Source organism: Capra hircus, chromosome 6, assembly GCF_001704415.2.
Source record: "Capra hircus breed San Clemente chromosome 6, ASM170441v1, whole genome shotgun sequence".
Lineage (NCBI taxonomy): Eukaryota > Metazoa > Chordata > Mammalia > Artiodactyla > Bovidae > Capra > Capra hircus.
The window spans coordinates 7075417-7099097 of NC_030813.1; the positions used below are offsets into that span (position 1 = coordinate 7075417).

The 23681-nt window shown below is 36.3% G+C and overlaps 1 protein-coding gene across 2 annotated transcripts in view; it reads right to left on the reverse strand.

Annotated features, from left to right (window-relative positions):
- METTL14 (methyltransferase like 14) overlaps positions 1–23681 on the reverse strand; it is a 38922-nt gene that overhangs the window by 14044 nt on the left and 1197 nt on the right. For both annotated transcript variants that reach the window (XM_005681276.3, XM_005681277.3), the window contains exons 2-8: positions 20354–20442; positions 19624–19711; positions 18251–18331; positions 17815–17902; positions 6257–6347; positions 4710–4851; positions 441–533 (exon numbers count right to left, since the gene is read on the reverse strand). In XM_005681276.3, the coding sequence (XP_005681333.1) occupies positions 441–533; positions 4710–4851; positions 6257–6347; positions 17815–17902; positions 18251–18331; positions 19624–19711; positions 20354–20442 (672 nt within the window). The remainder of the gene's footprint in view (positions 1–440; positions 534–4709; positions 4852–6256; positions 6348–17814; positions 17903–18250; positions 18332–19623; positions 19712–20353; positions 20443–23681) is intronic.

Below are 23681 nucleotides of genomic sequence, written 5' to 3' on the forward strand. Positions count from 1 at the left end.
CTGAGTGAACTCCGGGAGTTGGTGATGGACAGGGGAGGCCTGGCATACTGCAATTCAAGGGGTCACAAAAAGTCGGACACGACTGAGCGACTGAACTGAACTGAATGGACAGTATACAACAGTAAGCTGCACACTTCGGAGCTGCAATTCAATTTCAAATCTCTAAACTGTTCTCTTCCTGAAATCGTAGTAAATTGTAGTTTCATTTTTCATCCCGAAAGCTAGTTAACTGACTAAGGGGTACTGTCTTTTACATATTCTTTCTTTTTTAATTAAAATTTTTTTTACATATTCTTTTTAAAAGTTTTTCTTTCTGAATATTTGAGTACTATTTAATAAATGAAGAACAATGTAAACTTAATCTTCAAATTTCTTATACAACATACTGCTGTTTCTTATGAATTTTAAAAAAACACTTAAAAAAAAAACCACCATCTTACCACTCTTCCAAGGTCCAATCCTTCCCCAGAACCACACCAGAGAAAAATAAATGATCGAGGTGCTGCAATCTCATCAATTTCTAACTTCATAATCTGGAAGAAACCAAAACAGTATTGCATTGAAGTATCTTGTTTCCCATTCATTCTAAATCCAAAAGAACAAGCACTGAGATTTATCAGGACTTACAGTATATGTTTATATACTTATAATATATGCTTCCCTGGTGGCTCAGATGGTAAAGCATCTGCCTGCAATGTGGGAGATGTGGGTTTGATCCTTGGGTCAGGAAGATCCCCTGGAAAAGGAAATGGCAACCCACTCCAGTAACCTTGACTGGAAAATCCCATGGATGGCGGAGCCTGGTAGGCTACAGTCCATGGGGTTGCAAAGAGTCAGGCACGACTGAGTGACTTCACTTTCCTTTTCACTTACAGTATATGTGTTCTTTAAGTGTACTAATTTTCTTTAGGAAATACAATGGAAAATAAATTTTATCCTTAAAACTTGTTCTTATGGGTTTTCTTCCCTATATTAATACAACACAGATGAACACATGCACATAGATACACTTGATTTTATATGAAAAGTTTGCTAAGCTAAGTCACTTCAGTTGTGTCCGACTCTGTGCGACCCCAGAGACGGCAGCCCACCAGGCTTCCCCGTCCCTGGGATTCTCCAGGCAAGAACACTGGAGTGGGTTGCCATTTCCTTCTCCAATGCATGAGAGTGAAAAGTGAAAGTGAAGTCACTCAGTCGTGTCCAATTCCTAGCGACCCCATGGACAGCAGCCTACCAGGCTCCTCTGTCCATGGGATTTGCCAGGCAAGAGTACTGGAGTGGGTTGCCATTGCCTTCTCCATGAAAAGTTTATAGGAAACCATATTTATAGAATTATGGAATTTTATAAGGTATAGCTTTAGAGCAACCTGTTACCATTTACAGAAAAAGAAACTGAAAAGAAAAGGGATTAAATTACCTCAAAGTTAGGGGCAAACTTAAAATAAAACATAACCACAAATGTTTGTAGAGGATGATGTTTCCAGCAGAACAATTCTAAATAAAATAAATCAATATACACATTTCATTGTAATGATCACTTTAGGTCTGAAATGTAAAAAAAAAAATAGGCTACAATTGTTGACTTTGTATGTGCTGAGTATCTCAATTTAAAAAAAAAAAGGTCTTTAATAATTAACTCTCTAAATTTGGGCACTACCATAGTGTGTATAAATGACTACAAAAGCAATCATTTTATATGGTATTCTTATTCTACTGCTTCCTTTTACAGCTAACAAGTTCCACAAACCATGGATCAAGCTAATACTTATTAGTTACATGTATCAAGGAATTTTAACTTAAAAATTTTTTTTCCTTTTTTCTTTGACCACACCTCACGGGTGTGTAGAACTTTCCCAACCAAGGATAGAACCCACATTCCCCACAGAGGAAGTGCAGAGTCTTAACCACTGGACTACAAGGGAAGTTCCTTAACTTTAACCTGAGTGCATCATAACCATATCACCTATAACTTATCTAGGTAAAAAGAAACATTATTTAAGAGTGATAGTGGAAATAAATTACAATAGGCATAAACCTATTCAGTTTACACTTCCAATTTTGTCTTGATATAACGCCTGATCTAATATTCTCTTAAGAATATGAATAAACATTAACACGCACACACACACACACACACACACACACACACATTCCTACACACATTTATACATGGCATAGCTAAGGTAGGTGATGGCACACAGTGAAGAACATTAAGCAAATAACTCTTGACATTACAATTATAAATACTAAATATTGGTATTTTAAGTAAGTGCTTATATTCTTAACTAAAACACAGTGACCTCCACTGACTCTAACATGAAAAAGAATACCTGAGAAACTCACTTTTAAAATTTATATTTAGCTATTGGCACTTTCTTTAGGTTATTACTACATAAAGGTTAAGAGCTTAGAGTTCTTAGGGCTCCAGACAAAACTTTTCAATATGCATATAAAATGGAATTTCTTTATTACAAAAACTCTATTAGTTTATCATATAAAATTTAAACTCTTGGATTTCACTGACCAAATCTTAGAGATTGGCCAGAGAAAATAAAGCTCAACCTAACTACTAACCATAGACATAATAAGATTAATTTTTCAACTTTCTTTTGCCTAAATTGAAAAAGATTATTTTCTATATTAATTTTGATGAGGAAAAACAGATATTTCTTAAACACTATCAGAACGAATATTAACTTGTACAACCTATCTGGAAAACCTCTCAGCCCTAAATATCAACAGCACTACGTCTTTAACCTTAAGTTTTGGGGATAATATATATTTCTGTGTTTCAACAATAAACACAGATTATACTTATCAGAGGAGAGGAAAAACTTGTAAAATAAAATACAAATGTAAATAAATGTGACAGAGGTATTGAGGCTGATAGGAAAAGCTTCAAGGAAGAAAAACTGAAGTTATATCTTGAAGAGTAAGTAATACTAACAATAGTAACGACTATTAACTCAGAAGGGGATATGCAAGGATTCAAAGCAGTTTCCTGTGAAACATCAGTTTCCAGAGTTTGAGTCCACTGCCCTCCTTACCTCTCTTCTGTGTTCAGCGCTTTTGATCACATGCTCCTCCTCAATTAGGGAAGCTCTCTATGTCCTTGGCTTCCATGACATTCAAACTATCTTGATTCATCTCATTCATCTGTGACCCATTCTTTTCACATCTTTTCTATGTGCCTCTTAAATGTTTAGTTTCCTGAGGCTCTACAGAAAATTCACATTGTATCCTAATTGAGATACTATCTCAAGACATATTCATTTATTCTCATAGGTTTAATATGCTAACCCTTTAAAATCCGTCTTTTGAGATGGCCAGATCTTTCTGTTAAGTTGCATACTCCTATTCCAACCTCCACTTGAATGTCTCTCATACACCTCTCATCAACACATTCAGCATATCCTAATCCCTCTAATCCTGCTCCTCTTCTTAAACTGACTCTCACCCGGTGATAACTGAACCCATTTATCCCAAGACTCAAACTTCTGAACATCCTTACCTCTTTCCTTCATCTCAATCATTAGATCTCACCAGACATACCTACAAAACATTACTGAATTTATCACCCTTCTATCCTTACTACCATCACCCTAATTCAAGGAACCTTCATCTTCTAACCGGACTACTACAACAGTCTTCTACCTGCTCTTCCCTCTCCAGTCTTCATTTTCTCTTCTCCACACACTAATTAGACCATTTTACTAAACTGGTTAAAGCCCCTCAGAGATTCCTTAATGTCTTCAGGATAAAAGTCCAAGCTTCTAAGAAGACAGCATTTCTAGACAGTCTCCATCTGTGTTTCAACACAATCAATATACACACAGACCTCCATTCTCACCTCTCTGCCTCCTGCTCTTGCTGTGCCTTCGGCTTGTAATTCCTAGCCCAGCCCATTCTCAGTGGTCAATTCTGGCTAATCTGTTCATGCATCACTTCCTCTTTATGTCCCCCAGCTTCCTCAATTTGGTCAGGTTTGTTTTCAGATCACCTTATGCAATTCTCTATTACTGAACTAACAAAATGATACTGCAATTATTTATTTAGGTCATTGCTTATCCCATTTAACTGTGTGTTCCTTAAGGCCAAATACTAAGTCTCATTCATCTTTGAATCTCCAGTACCTAGTTGCCTAGTACAGAGTGGTACTCAATAAATATATATTTGCTATTTTTGTTATTGACCAATAAAAAGATTACTTTATGTAACTCACTGAAGCTATCAGTTTGTTTACTTTTATTTAGGAAAACAGAACTTTACTGCAACTATATAAGACTGAGATTATATATACTTTAAATCTATTACACTGTTAAGTTCTTTAACGAGTAAAAATTATGCTAATATATATGTGTGTGTGAATACTCTGACATTCACTGAAACTAACCAAATACAGAAAGCTATCAACCATTCAATCTGTTTTTAGACTTATTTCTAGCTATACATCCAAGGACTCTAAGATTGGAATTTTAAGGCTTCTACAGACAACTTACTTATTCCCTGCTCAACTTCTGCCTCAAAAAGAAAGACCAAAGATATTATAATAATTGTTACTGTACCTTACATCTTCAGCCATAATATATACTATAAATCTATATTTATAATTTCTAAAACAGTATTTATAATATTATTCTCTGATCAAATAAAGATATATTCATTTGAAAAATAAATAATTCATTACAATGTAGAAAGTTTCATCATACATCATCCCAAGTCCAGCATTTTTCATTAGCAGTGATGCCGGTCTCTCTGTAATATTCTTCTAAAGGTGGTTCAAGAAGAATCACATCAAATTTGGGTGTCAGTTCTCTGATGTCAAAGGCTTCTATATCTGCTTGTAAGTACCTATTTGATTAAAACATAAAAAGTAAGAGATTACAGATGGTAATGAAAAAAAGTTTCTTAAATATTTCCTAATACTATTTCAAAGTCATCATGAGCTAATAACTAAATACCTTTTTATGGAGGAATCTCTCTCCTCAGTACAGACAGTAAAATATTCTACCAATGTTCTTCCTGAGGACATGGATAGAATCATACTGCAAAGCAAAACCATGAACCCACAGGAACATCTTGAGCATAAACCTCTCCCATTTTTATACTGAAAATCCATACTCAGATGTGAGTGTCTGAGTCCCTTTCCATTATCATCATAATACTTCGAGGAATATCACATTATTTTTCCTGCAATTGTCCTTTAGAAAAATTGTTTTGTTTTAAATTCCTCCGTCTAAAAAAGTTTCTAAAGCTAGACATAATTTTCTTTTGCTAGTTTGTTAGCAACTGTTTATATTAACAGTCCTTTCCAGCCATCTAGTATAAATTACTACCAGCCTTTATTTAATGGTTATTTCTACACAGTATGAAGGTATTTTAAATATAAATATAAAACACTTTGGGGCTTCCCCGGTGGCTCAGCGGTTAAGAATTCACCTGCAATGCAGAAGACCCAGGTTCAATCCCTTGGTTGGGAAGATCCCCTGGAGGAGGGCATGGCAACCCACTCCAGTATTCTTGCCTGCATAATCCCATGGACAGAGAAGCCTGGAGGGCTACAGTCCATAGGGTCACAAAGAGTCAGACATGACTGAAGCAACTTAGCATGCATGCATGCGTAAGTTACTTTAAATGTAAAATATTTCTAAATATGATAAATATTAGCCTGTTAAAAATTTTTCTACAAACTCAGTTATCTTTGTGGTTTTTCTAATCATTAATAACATACATTTTAGCAAATTGTTAAGTGTATAACATGTTCAAAGTAAGCTAAAGAGTCTCCAATTTTAAGGATTAAACACTTTTTTTGAGGGAAACATCATTCTGTTAGCAAAGGTTAAAATGAATTTTTGTATTCCAAAATGTTAAGAATAGTATCCGTAGATGCCAAGTTATAATTAACTTTCATTTATTTTCTCTCTCTTAAGTTTTCTAACTTTCTTCAATACGTAATTTTTGAGAAAAGATATGTAAAAACATTTAAAGACAGTTAAGAATACAACAAATAAGATTTTCTAAAAAAAAAAAAAAAAAAACTTAAATATACTCTAAATTATCCAGTAAACTGTAAACAAATAAAATGACAACCTACTGTGTACTCAGTGCCAGGGTTTCAAACTAATACATTTCACTATAAAGAAGAAAGAGTGTGTTAACCTTTCAAAGATGCTGAATTTTTTTCAAACTTCAAAAAGGTTACATGACAAAAGACTAATATTTTAAGCCTGAGTCAGGAAGAAAAAACCCCACTTACATAGGAGGAGTGTTAGATTTAGCTATTAACTCATCCTTCAGTCTGATGAGCTCCCGCAGTTTAGGGTATTCTTCAAATCTGTCGGCCAAACCTGGGGAGGAAAAATAGTAAATTCCAAATTTCAATACAACTGAGTATCAGTGAATTCAAAGGTGATAAGCCTGCTCAGGAAAACAAAATAAGACACAACCAACTTATCATTCTCACATCCTTTGTAAAAAAGTTAGTTTTGAGTATCTTTAAATACTTCATAAACACATTTTATACCTAATGACCCTAATTTCATATGTAGGCAAACACCCAGGTGTTTTAAAGGCAAGATGGTTTAAGTCAATTAACCATTTAATTTTTCAAACTTACTGTATTAAATAATCTGCTTAAAATATCAAGTTTAGACATTCTGTTCTCAGGAAAAGAAATTTTTTTTATTCATGCTTTTTTCCTTTTATTTTCACTAAAAAAACAAAAAACAAAAAAACAACTCTCCCAAAGATCTAGTGACTGTTCAGTTTTCCCTTAGTTTGACAGTTATCCAAAGCAGAGAAAATGAAGATTTCTTATCCTTACTACTGACGATCTTAAATGGCTTAAATTATGGACACAATCCCAGAACAAATTTAGGCAGGAAGATAATGAGTCCCTATTAGTCGATTAGCTCTCACCTCACTCTGATTACTCATCTACACTGTACTACCGACTCCAAGACAAGTCATTTTCTCTAAGAACATATCCTATATCAGTATTTACAGTTTTAAAGATCTCAGATCTCCACATATTATAAACCAAATCCTCATATACATTTTCAAGCCTAGGATCTTCAAAAACACCTCCAAGTCCCAGAAAGGTTAAAAGCAGGAGCCTCATTGTTTCTATGTCCTCAAAAATATTTAAATCTTTGAACCTCAGAAGAGATTGTAGGTAAAACAGCATAATGCCTGTTTAAACAACTGTAGGGGTAAGTAGGGCTTTGAATATCAAAGATTCCTAAAAGATCTTATTTTACTTTATCCTGCTTCCTTACAAGAATAATAATCATCTTAAGTTAAAAACCAAAAGTATATCTCACAACCCTAATATCAAAGATTAAAAAAATGAAAGATTTTGTAAAGCATCCTTAATCAGTGGTTACAGATCAAATTTCAAATGAAACAAGTTTGAAGATTTTATTATGTTTGAGTTTCAATCACAGTAGAGTCAGCTCTCAATCATCTACAAAACAGAGGTACAACTTTTTCTCAATCCATAATAGTTTCCTAAGTACATTTTCTTTGCCTTGGAGAAATAAAATGTCTTAAAAGCAGAAAGGCCAATAATGAAATTTGGCTATATTACTTATAACCTTAAAAAAAAAAAGCTTTACTGAAGTCTTTTTGATAAATTTATTGAGGTATAGTTGATAAACAAAAACCTTATACATTAAACTTACATTTAATGGATGCAATCTGATGAGGTTTAACATATGCATATAGCTGTGAAACCATAACCACAATCAAGGTAAGACATATTAATAACCTTCAGAAGTTTCTTTGTGTTCCTCTGGTTTTGGTGTGTATATGCAGTAAGACCCCTTCATGGATCACTGCCTTGTCATGGCGAACAGGCTTGCATAACTCAATGAAGCTATGAGCCATGCTGTGAAGGGCCACCCAAGACAGATGAGTCACAGTGGAGCGTTCTGACAAAATGTGATCCACTGGAGGAGAGAATGGCAAACCACTCCAGGACACGAGCCTTGAAAACTCCATGAACTGTATAGAAAGGCAAGAAGATGTGACACTGAAAGATGAGCCGTTCAGGCTGGAACGTGTCCAGTATGCCACAGGGGAAGAGTGGAGTACAACTAATAGCTCCAGAAAGAATGAAGCGGCTGCGCCAAAGCAGAAACAACACTCAGGTGTGGATGGGTCTGGTGATGTAAGTAAAATCGGGTGTTTTAAAGAATAGCATTCCATAGGAACCTGCAATGTTAGAGTCATGAATCAAGGTAGATTGGACATGGTCAAGCAGGATATGGCAAGAGTAAATATCAACATCTTAGGAATCCATGAAATAAAATGGTTGGGAATGGGTGAAATTAATTTTGATAATCATTGGACCTATTGCTGTGGACAAGATCCCTAAGGGAAGCAACCTAGATGTCCATCGACAGAAAAATGGATAAAGAATTTGTGCTACATATACTCAGCCATAAAAAAGGAATGCATTTGAGTCAGTTCTGATGAGATGGATGGATGTAGACCCTACTATACAGAGTGAAGTGAGTCAGAAAGAGAAAGATAAATATTGTATTCTAACACATATATACAGAATCTGGAAAAACGGTACTGAAGAATTTATTTATAGGGCAGCATTGCAGAAACAGACAGAGAAGTCTTATGGACATGGGAAAGGGGAGGAGAGGGTGAGATGTGTGGAAAGAGTAACAGGCAAACTTACATTACCTTATGTAAAATAGATAGCCAACTGGAATTTGCTCTATTTCTCAGAAAACTCCAACAGGGGCTCTGTGTCAACCTAGAGGGGTGGGATGGGGAGGGAGATGGGAGGGAGTTTTAAAAGGAAGGGGACATGTGTGATTTATGTTGACGTTTGATTAAAAAACAACAAAATTTTGTGAAGCAATTATCCTTCAAAAAAAAAAAAAAGAATCCCTTAAAAGAAATGGAGTAGCCCTATAATCAACAAGAGAGTCTGAAATGCAGTATTTGGGTGCAACTTTAAAAATGACTGATTTCAGTTCGTTTTCAAGGCAAACTCTTCTATATCACAGTAATCCAAGTCTATGCCCTTACCACCAATGCTGAAGAAGCTGATCAGTTCTATGAAGACCTAGAAGACTTTCTAGAACACCAAAAAAAGGATGTCCTATTCATCATAAAGAAAGCCAAGTGCTGAAGAATTGATGCTACTGAACTGCAGTGCTGGAGAAGACTCTTGAGAGTCCCTTGGACTGCAAGGAGATCCAACCAGTCCATCCTAAAGGAAATCAGTCCTGAATATTCATTGGAAGGACTGATGCTGAAGCTGAAACTCCAATATTCTGGCCACTTGATTCAAAGAACTGACTCACTGGAAAAGACCCTGATGCTGGGAAAGATTGAGGGCAGGAGAAGGGGATGACAGAGGATAAGATGGTTGGATGGCATCACCAACTCAATGGACATGAGTTTGAGTGAACTCTGGGAGTTGGTGATGGCATGGAACCCTGGCATGCTGCAGTTCGGGGTCACAAAGAGTCAGACATGACTGAGTGACTGAACTGAACTGATTCATCATAAGGGATTGGAATGCAAAGTAGGAGCACAAGACATACCTGGAATAACAGGCAAGTCTGGCCTTGGAGTACAAAATGAAGCAGGGCAATGGCTGACAGAATTTTGCCAAGAGAATACTCTTGTCATAGCAAACACCCTTTCAAAATAACACAAGAGATGACTTTACACATGGACATCACCAAATGGTCAATACTGAAATCAGATTGATTACATTCTTCATAGCTGAAGACGGAGAAGGTGTACAGAGTCAACAAAAACAAGACCTGGAGCTGACTGTGGCTCAGATCATCAGCTCCTCATAACAAAATTCAAGCCTAAACTAAAGAAAAGTGGCAAAAACTACTAGGCCAGTCAGGTAAGACTTAAATCAAATTCCCTATGAACATCAGGGGAGGTGACAAATAGACTCAAATGATTAGATCCAGTGAACAGAGTGCCTGAAGAACTATGGACAGAGGTCTGTAATACTGTACAGGAGGCAGCAAACACCACCATCCCAAAAAAAAAAAGGCAAGAAGGAGGCTTTACAAATAGCTGAGGAAAGAAGAGAAGCAAAAAGAAAGGGTGAAATGGAAAGGTTCACCCAACTAAAGGCAGAGTTCCAGAAAACAGCAAGAGAGCAGAAGGTCTTCTTCAATGAACAGTACAAAGAAATAGAGGAAAACAACAGAAAGCGTAAGGCTAGAGATCTCTTCAAGAAGACTGGAAATATCAAAGGAACATTTATTTCATCCAAAGATGGACACAAAAAGGACAGAAACAGTAAAGACCTAATTGAAGCAGAAGAGATCAAGAAGAGATGGAAAAAACGCACAGAAGAACTGAACAAAAAAGATCTTAATGACCCGGCTAACCACGATGGTGTAGTCTCTCATTCAGAGTCAGACATCCTGGAGTGTGAAGTCACATGGGTCTGAGGAAGCACTGCTGCCAAAAAGCTAGTGGAAGTGACGAAATTCCAGCAGGTATTTAAAATCCTAAAAGATGATGCTATTAAAGCTCTGCACTCAATAAGTCAGCAAATTTGGAAAATCTAGCAGTGATCACAGGACTGGAAAAGGTCAATCCTCATCCCAACCCCCAAGAAGGACAGTACTAAAGAATGTTCAAACCAATGGACAACTGCACTCATCTCCCATGCTAGTAAGGTTATGTTCAAAATCCTCCAAGGCAGGCTTTAGCATTACATGAACTAAGAACTTCCAGAAATTTAAGCAAGCTGCATTCAGAAAAGGCAGAGGAACCAGGCTGATTGCCAACCTTCACCGGATCACAGACCAAGCAAGGGAATTCCAGAAAAACATCTACCTCTGTTTCACTGACTACACTAAAGCCTTTGACTGTGTGGATCGTAACAAACTGTAGAAGAGTAAAGAGATGAGAATATCAGACCATATTACCTGTCTCCTGAGAAACCTGTATGCAGGTCAAGAAGCAACAGTTAGACCCCTACTGGGAACAACTGACTGGTTCAGGATTGAGAAAGGAGTAGGACAAGGCTGGTATTGTCACCCCTGTTTATTTAACTTATATACAAAATACACCATTGGAAATACTAGGCTGGATGAGTTATAAGCTGGAATCAAGGTGGCCAAGAAAAATAACAACTTCAGATATGCAGGTGATACCACTCTAATGGCAGAGCATGAAGAGGAACTAAAGAGCCTTTTGATGAGGGTGAAAGAGGAGAGTGAAAAAGCTGGCTCAAAACTTAATATTAAAAAAACCAAGATCATGGCATCCATCCCCATCATTTCAGGGCAAAGAGAAGGGGAAAAGGGGAAAGCAGTGACAAATTTTCTCTTCTTGGGCTTTAAAATGACCATGGACGGTGACTGCAGCCATAAAATTAGAAACTGCTTCTTGGCAGGAAAACTACGGCAAATCTAGACAGTGTGTTAAAAAGCAAAGACATCACTTGGCCAACAAAGGTCCTTATAGTCAATCAAAGCTATGGTCTTTCCAGGAGTCATGTACAGATGTGAAAGTCGGACCATAAAGAAGGCTGAGCACCAAAGAAGTGATGCTTTTGAATTAGGGCTGGAGAAGATTCTTGAGAGTCCCTTGGAAAGCAAGGAGACCAAACCAAATCAAATCTTAAAGGAAATCAACCATGAACATTCTTTGGAAGGACTGATGCTAAAGCTGTAGTTCCAATCCTTTGGCCACCTGATGCAAAGAGCGAACTCATTAGAAAAGACCCTGATGCTGGGAAAGATTGAAAGCAGGAGAAGATGGCAACAGAGGATGATGGTTGGATGGTGTTACTAATTCAATAGATATGACTTGGGCAAATTCTGGGAGATGGTGAGGGACATCAAAGCCTGGCGTGATGCAGTCCATGGGGTCACAAAGAGTCAGACACACAACTTCGTGACCCAACAAGTATCTTTAAGTAAGTTAAAATATACCCTCTTAAATTTTTTGAAGTATTGTTGACTATGGTCAGCAGTATTGCTGAGTATAGACAATTTGCTATACAGCAGATCTATACAATCTTTTCATCATAGGGGCCTGGAATGCCCCTATGATGAAAAGAGTAGGAAATCAAGAGATAACTGAAAGAACAGGCAAGTCTGGCCTTGGAGCACAAAATGAAGCAGGGCAAAGACTAAGAGACTTTTGCCAAAAGAACACACTGGTCATAACAAACACCCTCTTCCAACATCACAAGAGACAACTCTATACATGGACCTCACCAGATGGAAAAGATGGAGAAGCTCTTTGCAACCAAAGATGGAGAAGCTCTATACAGTGAGCAAAAACAAGACCAGGAGCTGACTGTGGCTCAGATCATGAACTCCTTATTACAAAATTCAGACTTAAACTGAATAAAGTAGGGAAAACCACTAGACCATTCTGGTACAACCCAAATCAAATCCATTATGATTATACAGTGGAAGTGACAAATAGATTCAAGGAATTAGATCTGATAAGAGTGTGCCTGAAGAACTGTGGATGGGGTTCATAACATTGTATAGGAGGTAGTGACTAAAATCATTCCAAAGAAAAAGAAATACAACAAGGTAAAATGATTGTCTGAGAAGGCTTTATAAATAGCCGAGAAAAGAAGAGAAGTGAAAGGCAAAGAAGAAAAGGAAAGATGTATCCATTTGAATGCAGAGTGCCAAAGAATAGCAAGGAGAGATAAGAAAGCATTCCTAAGTGATCAGTGCAAAGAAATAGAAGAAAACAACAGAATGGGAAAGACTAGAGATCTCTTCAAGAAAATCAGAGATATAAAGGGAACATTTCATGCAAAGATGGGCACAATAAAGAACATAAACAGTATGGAACAGAAGCAGAAGAGATATAAAAAGAAGCGGTAAAAATACACTGAAAACTTTACAAAAAAGGTCTTAATGACCCGGGTAACCATGATGGTGTGACCTCTCACCTAAAGCCAGACCTCCTGGAGTATGAAGTCAAGTGGGCCTTCAGTTCAGTAGCTCAGTCGTGTCCAGCTCTTTACGACCCCATGAATTGCAGCACGCCAGGCCTCCCTGTCCATCACCAACTCCCGGAGTTCACTCAAACTCATGTCCATCGAGTCACTGATGCCATCCAGCCATCTTATCCTCTGTCATCCCCTTCTCCTGCCCTCAACCCCTCCCAGCATCAGAGTCTTTTCCAAAGAGTTAACTCTTCGCATGAGGTGGCCAAAGTATTGGAGTTTCAGGTTTAGCATCAGTCCTTCCAATGAACACCCAGGACTGATCTTCTTTAGAATGGACTGGTTGGATCTTCTTGCAGTCCAAGGGACTCTCTCAAGAGTCTTCTCCAACACCACAGTTCAAATGCATCAATTCTTCTGTACTCAGCTTTCTTCATAGTCCAACTCTCACATCCACATGACCACTGGAAAAACGATAGCCTTGACTAGACAGACCTTTGTTGGCAAAGTAATGTCTCTGCTTTTGAATATGCTATCTAGGTTGGTCATAACTTTCTTTTCAAAGAGTAAGCGTCTTTTAATTTCATGGCTGCAGTCACCATCTGCAGTGATTTGGGAGCCCCCCAAAATAAAGTCTGCCACTGTTTCCACTGTTTCTCCATCTATTTCCCATGAAGTGATGGGACCAGATGCCATGATCTTTGTTTTCTGAATGTTGAGCCCTAAGCCAACTTTTTCATTCTCCTCTTTCACTTTCATCAGGAGACTTTTTAGTTCCTCTTCACTTTCTGTCATAAGGGTGGTGTCATCTGCATATCTGAGGTTATCGATATTTCTCCTGGCAATCTTGATTCCAGCTTGTGCTTCTTCCTTAGGAAGCAGTAATATAAACAAAGCTAGTGGAGGTGATGGAATTCTAGCTGAGCTATTTCAAATTCTAAAAGATGATATGCCAGCAAATTTGGAAAACTCAGGAGTGGCCACAGGACTGGACAAGATCAGTTTTCATTCTAATCCCAAAGAAAGGCAATGCCAAAAAATGTTCCAACTACCACACAATTACGCTCATTTCACATACTAGCAAGGTAATGCTCAAAATCCTTCAAGCTAGGCTTCAATAGCACATGAATTGAGAACTTCCAGATTTCTCAATGTACAAGCTGTATTTCGGAAAGGCAGAGAACCAGAAATCACATTGCCAACATCCTTTGGATCATAGAAAAAGCAAGGGAATTTCAGAAAAACATCTACTTCTGCTTTATTGACTACACTAAAGCCTTCAACTGCGTGCATCACAAGAAACTGTAGAAAATTCTTCAAGAGATGGGACTACCAGACCACCTTACCTGCCTCCTGAGAAACCTGTATACAGGTCAAGAAGCAACATTTAGAACAGGACATGGCACAACAGACTGGTTCCAAATTGCAAAAAGAGTTCATCAAGGCTGTATATTGTCACCCTGCTTATTTAACTCATATACAGAGTACATCATGGAAAGTAAGGAGCTGGTTGAATCACAAGCTGGAATCAAGATTGCCAGGAGAAATATCAATAACCTCAGATATGCAGATGACACCACTCCAACGGCAGAAAGCAAAGAGGAACCAAAGAGTTTCTTAAAGAAGGTGAAAGAGAGTGAAAAAGCTGACTTAAAACTCAACATTCAAAAAACTACGATAATGGCGTCTGGTCCTATCACTTCATGGCAAATAGATGGGGAAAAAAAATGGAAACAGTGATAGATTTTATTTCCTGGGCTGTAAACTATTATAAACCTAGACAGTGTATTAAAAAGCAGAGATATCAATTTGCTGACAAATGTCCATATAGTCAAAGTTACGGTTTTTCCAGTAGTCACACAGGGCTACAAGAGTTGCACTATTAAAGGCTTAGCACTGAAGAATTGATGCTTCTGAAATGTGGTGATGAAAAAGACTCTTGAGATCCCTTGGATGGCAAGGAGATCAAACCAGTCAATCCTAAAGGAAATTAACCCTGAATATTCATCAGGACTGATGCTAAAGTTGAAGCTCTTAATACTCTGGCCACCTGATGCAAAGAGCTGACTCACTGGAAAAGTGATGCTGGGAAAGATTGATGGCAAGAGGAGAAAGGGGAGGCAGAGGTTGAGACAGTTGGATGGCATCACCAATTTGATGGACGTGAGTTTGAGCAAATTCCAGGAGACAGTGAAGGACAGGGAAGCCTTGCATGCTGTGGTCCATGGGGTCATAGAGTCAGACACGACTGAGCGACGGAACAAGATCTACAGAATTAATTTATCTCACACAACTGACACTTTATGCCAGCAGCACAACAACTTCTCATGTTCCTCTCTCTCCAGCCTCTGACAACCGCTGCTGTATTCTCTTCTTCTATGAGAATCACTATTTTTGGTAGCTCATAAAAGCGTATGTACTTATATATGTACTACTGATATTTTAAGTACCTCTTTAAGTGTGTGCATTTTTGTCATTCTGTAACTGGCCTATCTCACCATTATAACTTTTTGTGCTACATCTAAATTGTGACCATGGAAACATTCTTACAAGCAAAAAAAGAAAAAGTATACTGGATTACATCAAAATAAAAGTTTTGTGTGGCAAATGGCGCCATCAAAGAAGTGAAAGGACAACCCACAGAATGGAAGAAAATATTTTCAAATCATATATCTGATAAAGGACTTACACTGAGAATAGACAAAGAACTCTTTCAATAAAAGTCAAATACCAAAAAAAAGCTTTTAGATATTTCTCCAAAATAGCTATTTAAATGGAAAATAAGCATAGAAAAAGATTTTTAATATCGTTAGTCACTAGGGAAATGCAGATCAAAACCAAAATGAAGGAATGGGAATTGACTGCTAATGACTGAGAGTACTGAGTTTCTTTAGGGGAGATAAAAATATTCTAAGGATGTGTAATATTGTTGGTAGGAATGTAAATTGGTTGCAGCAACTGTGGAAAACAGTACAGAACTATCATACTGCTTTCTCAAAAAACTAAAAATAGAAGTAACTATATGAATACAGAAATTCCACTCCTGGGTATGTATCTTAAGAACACTAATTCAAACAGACACATGCACCCAATGTTCTTAGCAGCATTATTTACAACAGCCAAGATATGGAAGCAACCTAAATGCCCATCAACATATGAAAGAATAAAGAAGACGTGGTACATATACATATGCAATGGAGTACTACTCAGCCATAAAAACGTGATTATTTTTTTCACCATTTGCAACAACATGGAGGAAAATATACTTGGTGAAATAAGTCGGAAAGACAAATACCATATATTGTGTCTCATATGTGAAATCTAAAAAATAAAGAGCAACCTAGCGAATATAACAAACAGATTCAGAAAACAAATTAGTGGTTACCAGTGGGGATAGAAGAGGTAGAGCAAAATTGGGGAGGGAATTAAGAAATACAAATTTCTCTCTATATAATAAGTTACAAGCATAATGTTCAGCAGAGAGAATATAGCCAATACTTTACATTAACCATAAATGAAGTATAAACTTTAAAAATTGTGAACCACTATTTGTACATCTAAAACTTATATAATATTGTAAGTCAACTATACCTCAATTTTAAAAAAAGGTCTAAAATTAGATGGTGGTGATGGCTGCACAAACCTGTAGATACTTTAAAAAATTAAATTATATTCTTTAAATGGGTGAATTGTATAGTACATAAATTATCTTAATCAAGCTATTTTCAAAACTGCAGGGATATTGCCTCTGATGAGCATACTGGTAGACCGAACACAGCTGAGGAAAGGATCTGAGCTTGAGGATATCTCAACAGAAATCTCAAAAACTGAAAAGCAAAGGGAACAAAAATTGGGCGGAAAAAAGACTATCCAAGGAACATGAGGTAACTACAAAAGGTGTAATGGAAATATCAGAAGAAGACAAAAACCACAGCAACAGAAGAAATATCTGAATCAATAACAACTGAGGGGACTTCCCTGGTGGGCCAGTCGTTAAGAGTCCACCTTGCAATTCAGGGGATGACAGTTCGATCCCTGATTGGGGAACTAAGACCCCACATGCGGCAGGACAACTAAGTTCATGTGCCACACTGCTGAGCCACAACAGTGAGCTCACATGCCACAACTAAGATCTGAGGAAATCAAAAATAAACAAAATAATGACTAAACATTTCAGAAATTAATGTCAGACATCAAACCCCAGATGTAGGAAGCTCCGAGAGTACCAAACAGGATACATACCAAAAAAAAGAAAAAAGAAAAACTCAACTATACCTACGCATATCATTTTCAAGCTATAGAAATAAAAGTCCTAAAAGTAACCAGGAAAAAAAAAACAAAACACTACTATGGAACAAAGTTAAGAATTATATCCAACTTCTTGGAAAAAAGCAAGCAAAAAGAGAGTGAAGTAAAATATTTAAAGTACTGAAAGAAAACACCAATCCAGAATTCTATACTTTACAAAATTAATCTTCCAAAAGTAAAGGAGAAATAAAGACTTTCTCAGAGAAACAAAAACTAAGGGAATTTGTTGCTAGTAGGCCTATCTTGCAAGAAATGTTAAAAAAAATTCTTAGAGGAAAGGAAAATGACACAGGTTAAAAAATCAGATTTACCTTAAGAAAGGAAGGGCATCAAAGAAGGAATAAATAAAGGCGAAATAAAAATGAGGGATAATCACAGAAACAAAATGAAGGAAAGGAAGGAAGAAGGAAAAAAGCTACACTGTTTGATGGAAAAAGAGCATTTACAAGAAGTACTATGAATGGAAAGGTGAAGCCAAGTCAGGAAAAAGTAATTTTGTTAGAAATAAACCACAAAATGGATAAATTACATGCATGTAACCAACAGCCAGCCATCACATATCCCCAACAAATCAGACATACCTACATCCCTGATGAAATTCTGGGGTCTATGTCCAGTGTCTACAAAATGTTGGCAGTAATCATTATGGGGATTTAAACTCTGTGTTCCCTAAAGAAAAAGTCAAAATTAAATTAATAGCTTTCACTCTGGTGGCAGATACATTAACTCGGAGCTTTATTGTTTACTATGAGGCCAAGCAAAATATAAGCTAACTGACAGATTTAAAAAATAAAAAACATCACTACTGAAATGATAGTTTATAATTCAGTTATCTACAGATATTAATAACCAAGCATCAGAAGAACATGTCATGAATGATTTTAAATGATATTTTATTTTATAACAATAATGATCCTTCAATAACTGAAAAAAAAATCTTAAACATAAATCAGTATTTAAAATCTTTTTGGGCACAAAGCTGAAACATGAAAATTTAAAGATCTGAAAATTATTTACCTTAAGAAAAGTACTAGAATCTTTATAGATCTCTTCTTCATATGGCAAATTCTCTTCCTCCTGTTGCATTTCTAATTCATCCTTAAAAAAGGAAGATTAAGTAGATATTTTATGTATAAGAGGAATCTTATGTATTACATCGTAAGTATTAACACTCATAAATATTTTATTTCCCTAAGACATAAATTTTTCAAATTACCATTAAAGTCAAACATTGAAGTCTTTGCTTTCTCATCATTAGCTATGTTTATAAGAAAAATTTCCTTTTCATTCTCAATACCTGTCTATAACTACTAATTTTGTTGACTAAGTTATCTAGATTTACCTTAGATATAAAACTTTAAATTATTAGAATTTAGCTTAAATCATGAAAGATAGGCCCACCAATGGGGCAATTTTACTTCCAGTAGAGCAAACCAAAAGAAATCACTATTTCATAAGTCAAAAATGTTAAAATATGAGGAACTGTATATGCTTTAATCTAACATAATCACAAATATTTAAGTTATATACTAGGATATATCAAATGCAACCAACACACAATCTTGTTTCACTAAGTTGTGTCCAACTCTTTGCAACTGCATGGACTGTAGCCCGCCAGGCCCCTCTGTCCATGGGATTTCCTAGGCAATACTGGAGTGGGTTGCCATTTCCCTCTCCAGGGGATCTTTCAAACCCAGGGACTGACCCCACATCTCTTCTGTCTCCTGCACTGGCAGGCACATTCTTTACCACTAAGCCACCAGGGAAGCCCCACACACAACATAGTTTTTATGAAATTAGGTAATTATACTTAAGAGATTTACTGAAACTATTTATTCTCTTCTGTTAAATATAGCTGTATAACAGTTAATTTGAAAAAATGGAGATAGGTTTTTTGCCCTTTACTTTTTTTTTCACCTAAATAATGCAACTACAAGTTAAGAAGTTGGGTTTTTTCCCTTGGGCCTCTGTTAGAAATGCTTCTACACTGCTATCTAGCCCATGAATTCTCAAAATATTTTAATTGCACTATCCTATATTGTTAAGATGGAACAACACAACTCATAAAAGATAGTACTGTAGCCTCCTGAAAACTGATCCAATTATCCAACGTTTCTGGTACATCTACCTCCTTGCTCTTATTTAAGAATGTTGTTGCCTAGAGCTTACTAGGCATTACGCTTAGTGCTTTATATACATCACCTGATTTAATCCACATACCTCTTCTATTAAAATGAGTACACTGATATAAACGGTGACATATATGCTACTGACATTCAGTATTTTGTCAAAATTCAACTTTTGTCAAATTTGTTTTTCTAGATAAGACTCTATAGATTGTAAGGACTTATTTTTTTCTTGACCAAAACATTGTCCCATTCTCTACTTGCCTTATATTCTTCCATCTTGTCTTCATCTGTCTCTCCTTCATCCTGATACTTACGTTTTGCATTTGGAGCAGAGGTATCATAGGAAGCCCTGAAAATTAAAACTGAAATATCACTCACAAATACATAAGATGTATACATGTATTCATTAATATTAAAGGATAGTTTTACAGAGACAGAATAAGGCAAATTTTTCCTAACTAAACAGTATTCATTCACTCGGTTTATAAATTTTAGAAGTATCATAACCTGATTAATAACTCTGTACTTTATTTTTGAGAAAGCAACCAAATGAGAAAATAAGTTTTTATAAGGTATGTATGGCAAAGAGAAATTTCTACATATCATTCTAATCTGTCTTGAGTGAAATTGATGTTCTAACTGGTAACTACAATACTGAAAAATTCTAAATGCTTTACGAACTATCAAATGAATACTACTTTTAGGGTATTCTTTTTTAAATAAGCATTTTTAAAATAAAATTATATATGGTACATAAGCTAATTCTCAGTCTAATATTCCATTTTCTAACTGGTTCATAAATGAGAACTTACTTATATTCAGAAAATAAGCATTTCATAATTCATAGACAATAAAAATCCATTTTTTCCAAATTGGTATGCTGATGCTTACCATAACAACATACTTGATACCAAAGATTATTGTTTATTAAAGCAATGATCCTTTTGCAAATATTAACATGTCATTTATAAAAAGCCATTATTCTACTGACCTGCAAGTTTCTCTTGTTTCAGCAATTTCTCTCTGCTCATCTTTGCTATTTAACACAGCACCAATGCTGTCAGCACTTTCAGCTCCCAACTGAGAAAAGGCAAAACTCAACATTAGAACACAATGCACTAAGCATCCTTTCCAGCCATTTGCAGCAGCATTTAATACATCAAATATTTAAAAAAAAAAAAATCCCTAACTACCGTAGCAAGCAAATGGAATATTTACCTTCCAGGAAAAACAGAAAGTACCTTGAAACAAAACCACATTATTTAAGAATGATTTCCACAGCTGAAAAGTATTTTATGCTTTAAGTTATACTGAAATCAAAACAATTAACTTGAGCCAATCTTCTTTTAAAGTAAATAATAAAATATGATTTAGCAGTAGTAACCAAAAAAAAAAGCAGGTAACAGGGTTTATAGTTTGATAGGCATTATGTTAAACACTCTTCATCCATCTGTGTACCACACCTCATTTACTTTATATAGTACATATACTTCATGCGCTATACCTTATTTATCCCATACTGTAATAAATACTATTTGGTTTTATTCAAGCCAAGTCTTTATATAATGATTACAGGCACAATACTAAACTTTCCAAATATCTGAAAAATAGTTATGCAAGTTATGGCTGGCAGTTGGGTAAATTCTACAAAATACAAATGTAAAAAAAATCACCAGTTGAGATAAGTCTGGCTACAAACTGTGGCGTCAATTCATGGAACACTTAAACACCAAACCAAAGGTATGGAAAGCAATTTACAAGCCATGAGGAATCACTTAATATTTTTAAGCACAAGAAAAGCATGAGGAAGTCTACATTATATAGCCCCTTGAGCTCAAAAAAGGAAAGAAAGCATACTAGAGCCCAGCCTTTATTAAACAATTTTTATTACACAATTACATTAATTCCCACTGCCTCTTTACACTATTCCATGACTCCCCTAAGGTTTTTCCAATGATAAATCTCTTCCAATATATTAACTGTTCCTGATATTTTAACTCTTCCGTAAAATTTTCCTGACCCCTACTCTGTTTCATTGGAAACCACATCTACTTCCTGTAGGGGAAATGCCTTTTAACCTTCTTCCCATGAAAGTGACTGACTCCACTCCCTTCAGTTCTCAGATAAATACATGTCACTTCCTCAGAGAGTTCTCCATGAACACTAGAGAGAGAACAGGTAGTCTCCTTGCATTTTCTCTTACCTCCTCATTTTCTCATTCAGATCATAGTTCTCATTCAGATCAAAATACAAACTAATTTTGTTTTACTTTTGTTTATTCCCTATTTATATTATTTTATACTTTATATTTGTACACATCAATTACTTTATGTTGACTTTTGTCTTCTTCTTCCCCCACTGAACTGTTAGCTCACCGAGGAAGAACTCTATCCTGTTGATATCTAATGTTCAGGAGCTATTATAAAGTCTCACTTATATTAGATGCTCAATAAATATGTGAATAAACCACTGAGATTTCTTGCCAGGGCCTAAATTAGAATACGATGTTTTATAAGACAAACATTTTAAATCAAATTGTGCTTACATACATAATCATCTTCTTGTATTCCAACTTCTTTTAAATTGTGGAATGACTGGAGTAATTAAACAGACTTTCCATTGTGGGTGTGTATATGTGTGCGCTCAGTCGTGTCCAATTCTTTGTGATTCCCCCTTGACTATAGCTCACCAGGCTACTCTGTCCATGGAATTTTCCAGCAAGAATACTGGAGTGGGTTGCCATTTCCACTGTGGTAGGATTAAATATGTTATTTGAATAATTATGACAATTTGGTATCCTCTGAAAGTATACTACTTTTAAAAACAAAGCTACAAGTTAAAGAGCAGGTGTAAATTACTGGTGGCAGCATCAATGGCCACAATCATAGTGTGTGCCTATACACTGCCTGGTGGCTCAGACGGTAAAGCGTCTGCCTGCAATGTGGGAGACCTGGGTTTGATTCCTGGATCGGGAAGATCCCCTGGAGAAGGAAATGGCAATCCACTCCAACACTCTTGCCTGGAAAATCCCATGGACGGAGGAGCCTGATAGGCTACAGTCCATGGGGTCGCAAAGAGTCGGACACGACTAAGCGACTTTACTTATACATTGCATCTGATATCTTCATCCAGCAGCCAAAAGCAAATCAAGCAAATTACATATGTTGAGTTGTGCTCTACTTTGAAGTTCACGAATCAACAAAAACTTATTAAAAACTAACTTTGGGTAAGAAACAAAATTAGGGTAGAAGATTAACCCAACTGGAATTGTCTGTACGAGTTAGTGATGTACAGCAGTGGCCTCAACATTCAGTCAGGACAATGGATGCACAGAGCGAGAAAAGCCTAAACCAGGGAGTTCCAGACCAAGTTTCATCACAAAGTTCTGCCCTGGGCTGTGCCATAAAGGATAGACAGAAATCAGAAAGAAAGGATGCTTCTTAAAAATTACAATGTCTACATCACACAAATAACTTTCTGGAGAGCAACCAGTCTGTCTTGTTCACATAGTCAGTGAAAAAAAGGCTTCTGGTAAAGTGGAAGTCTACTATTGATTATACTGGCCATCCTCACCCAGGTGGAATGTTATCTAACCAGTTATTCCAAGAGGGAACCAGGTGTATTGGAAAGAGCACAGAAAGGCCTACGACTGAAGCTGGCAAACTTAAGTTTTGTCACCTTCAGCATGTAAGGTAAATTCTTTGAGCTTTATTTTCTTCATCTATAAGATCCAGATAGCATCTGACTTGTATGATAAAATAACATACGTAAAAATTTGTCAAGTCCCTTGACACATAAAATGGACTTAATAAATGGCAGCCATTATTAAATGCTGTACACTATTTAAATTCTCTAAAGGTAGGATAACCTATCATTCATAGCAGACTTACCAACATCTTCAAGAGTTCCTGGTACATAGTAAGACATTCAAGAAATAATTTTTATGTATGTATTTTGAGTCAAATATAGGTCTGAATTCAAAACTTAAGTGTCAAAATCTTACTTGGTTTTAATAAAGAGCCACTGGACATTTTCAAACATAATATGATAAAAGCAATCGGGATAAAGAAGGCTCGAAAAAGATACCTGATTTGTCAAAAAATCATAATGTCAGAGGCACAGAAACAGATCTAATTCCAAACACCCACTTTTTCTTTTTTCGTTTTGGCTTACACCACAGGGCTTAAGGGATCTTAGTTCCCAGACCAGGGACTGAACCCGGGCCACAGCCAGGAAATCGCAGAGTCCTAACCAGTGGACCAACAGAGAAGTTCCCCAAACACCGATATTTTAAACACTATACCATAAATCTTTTCATC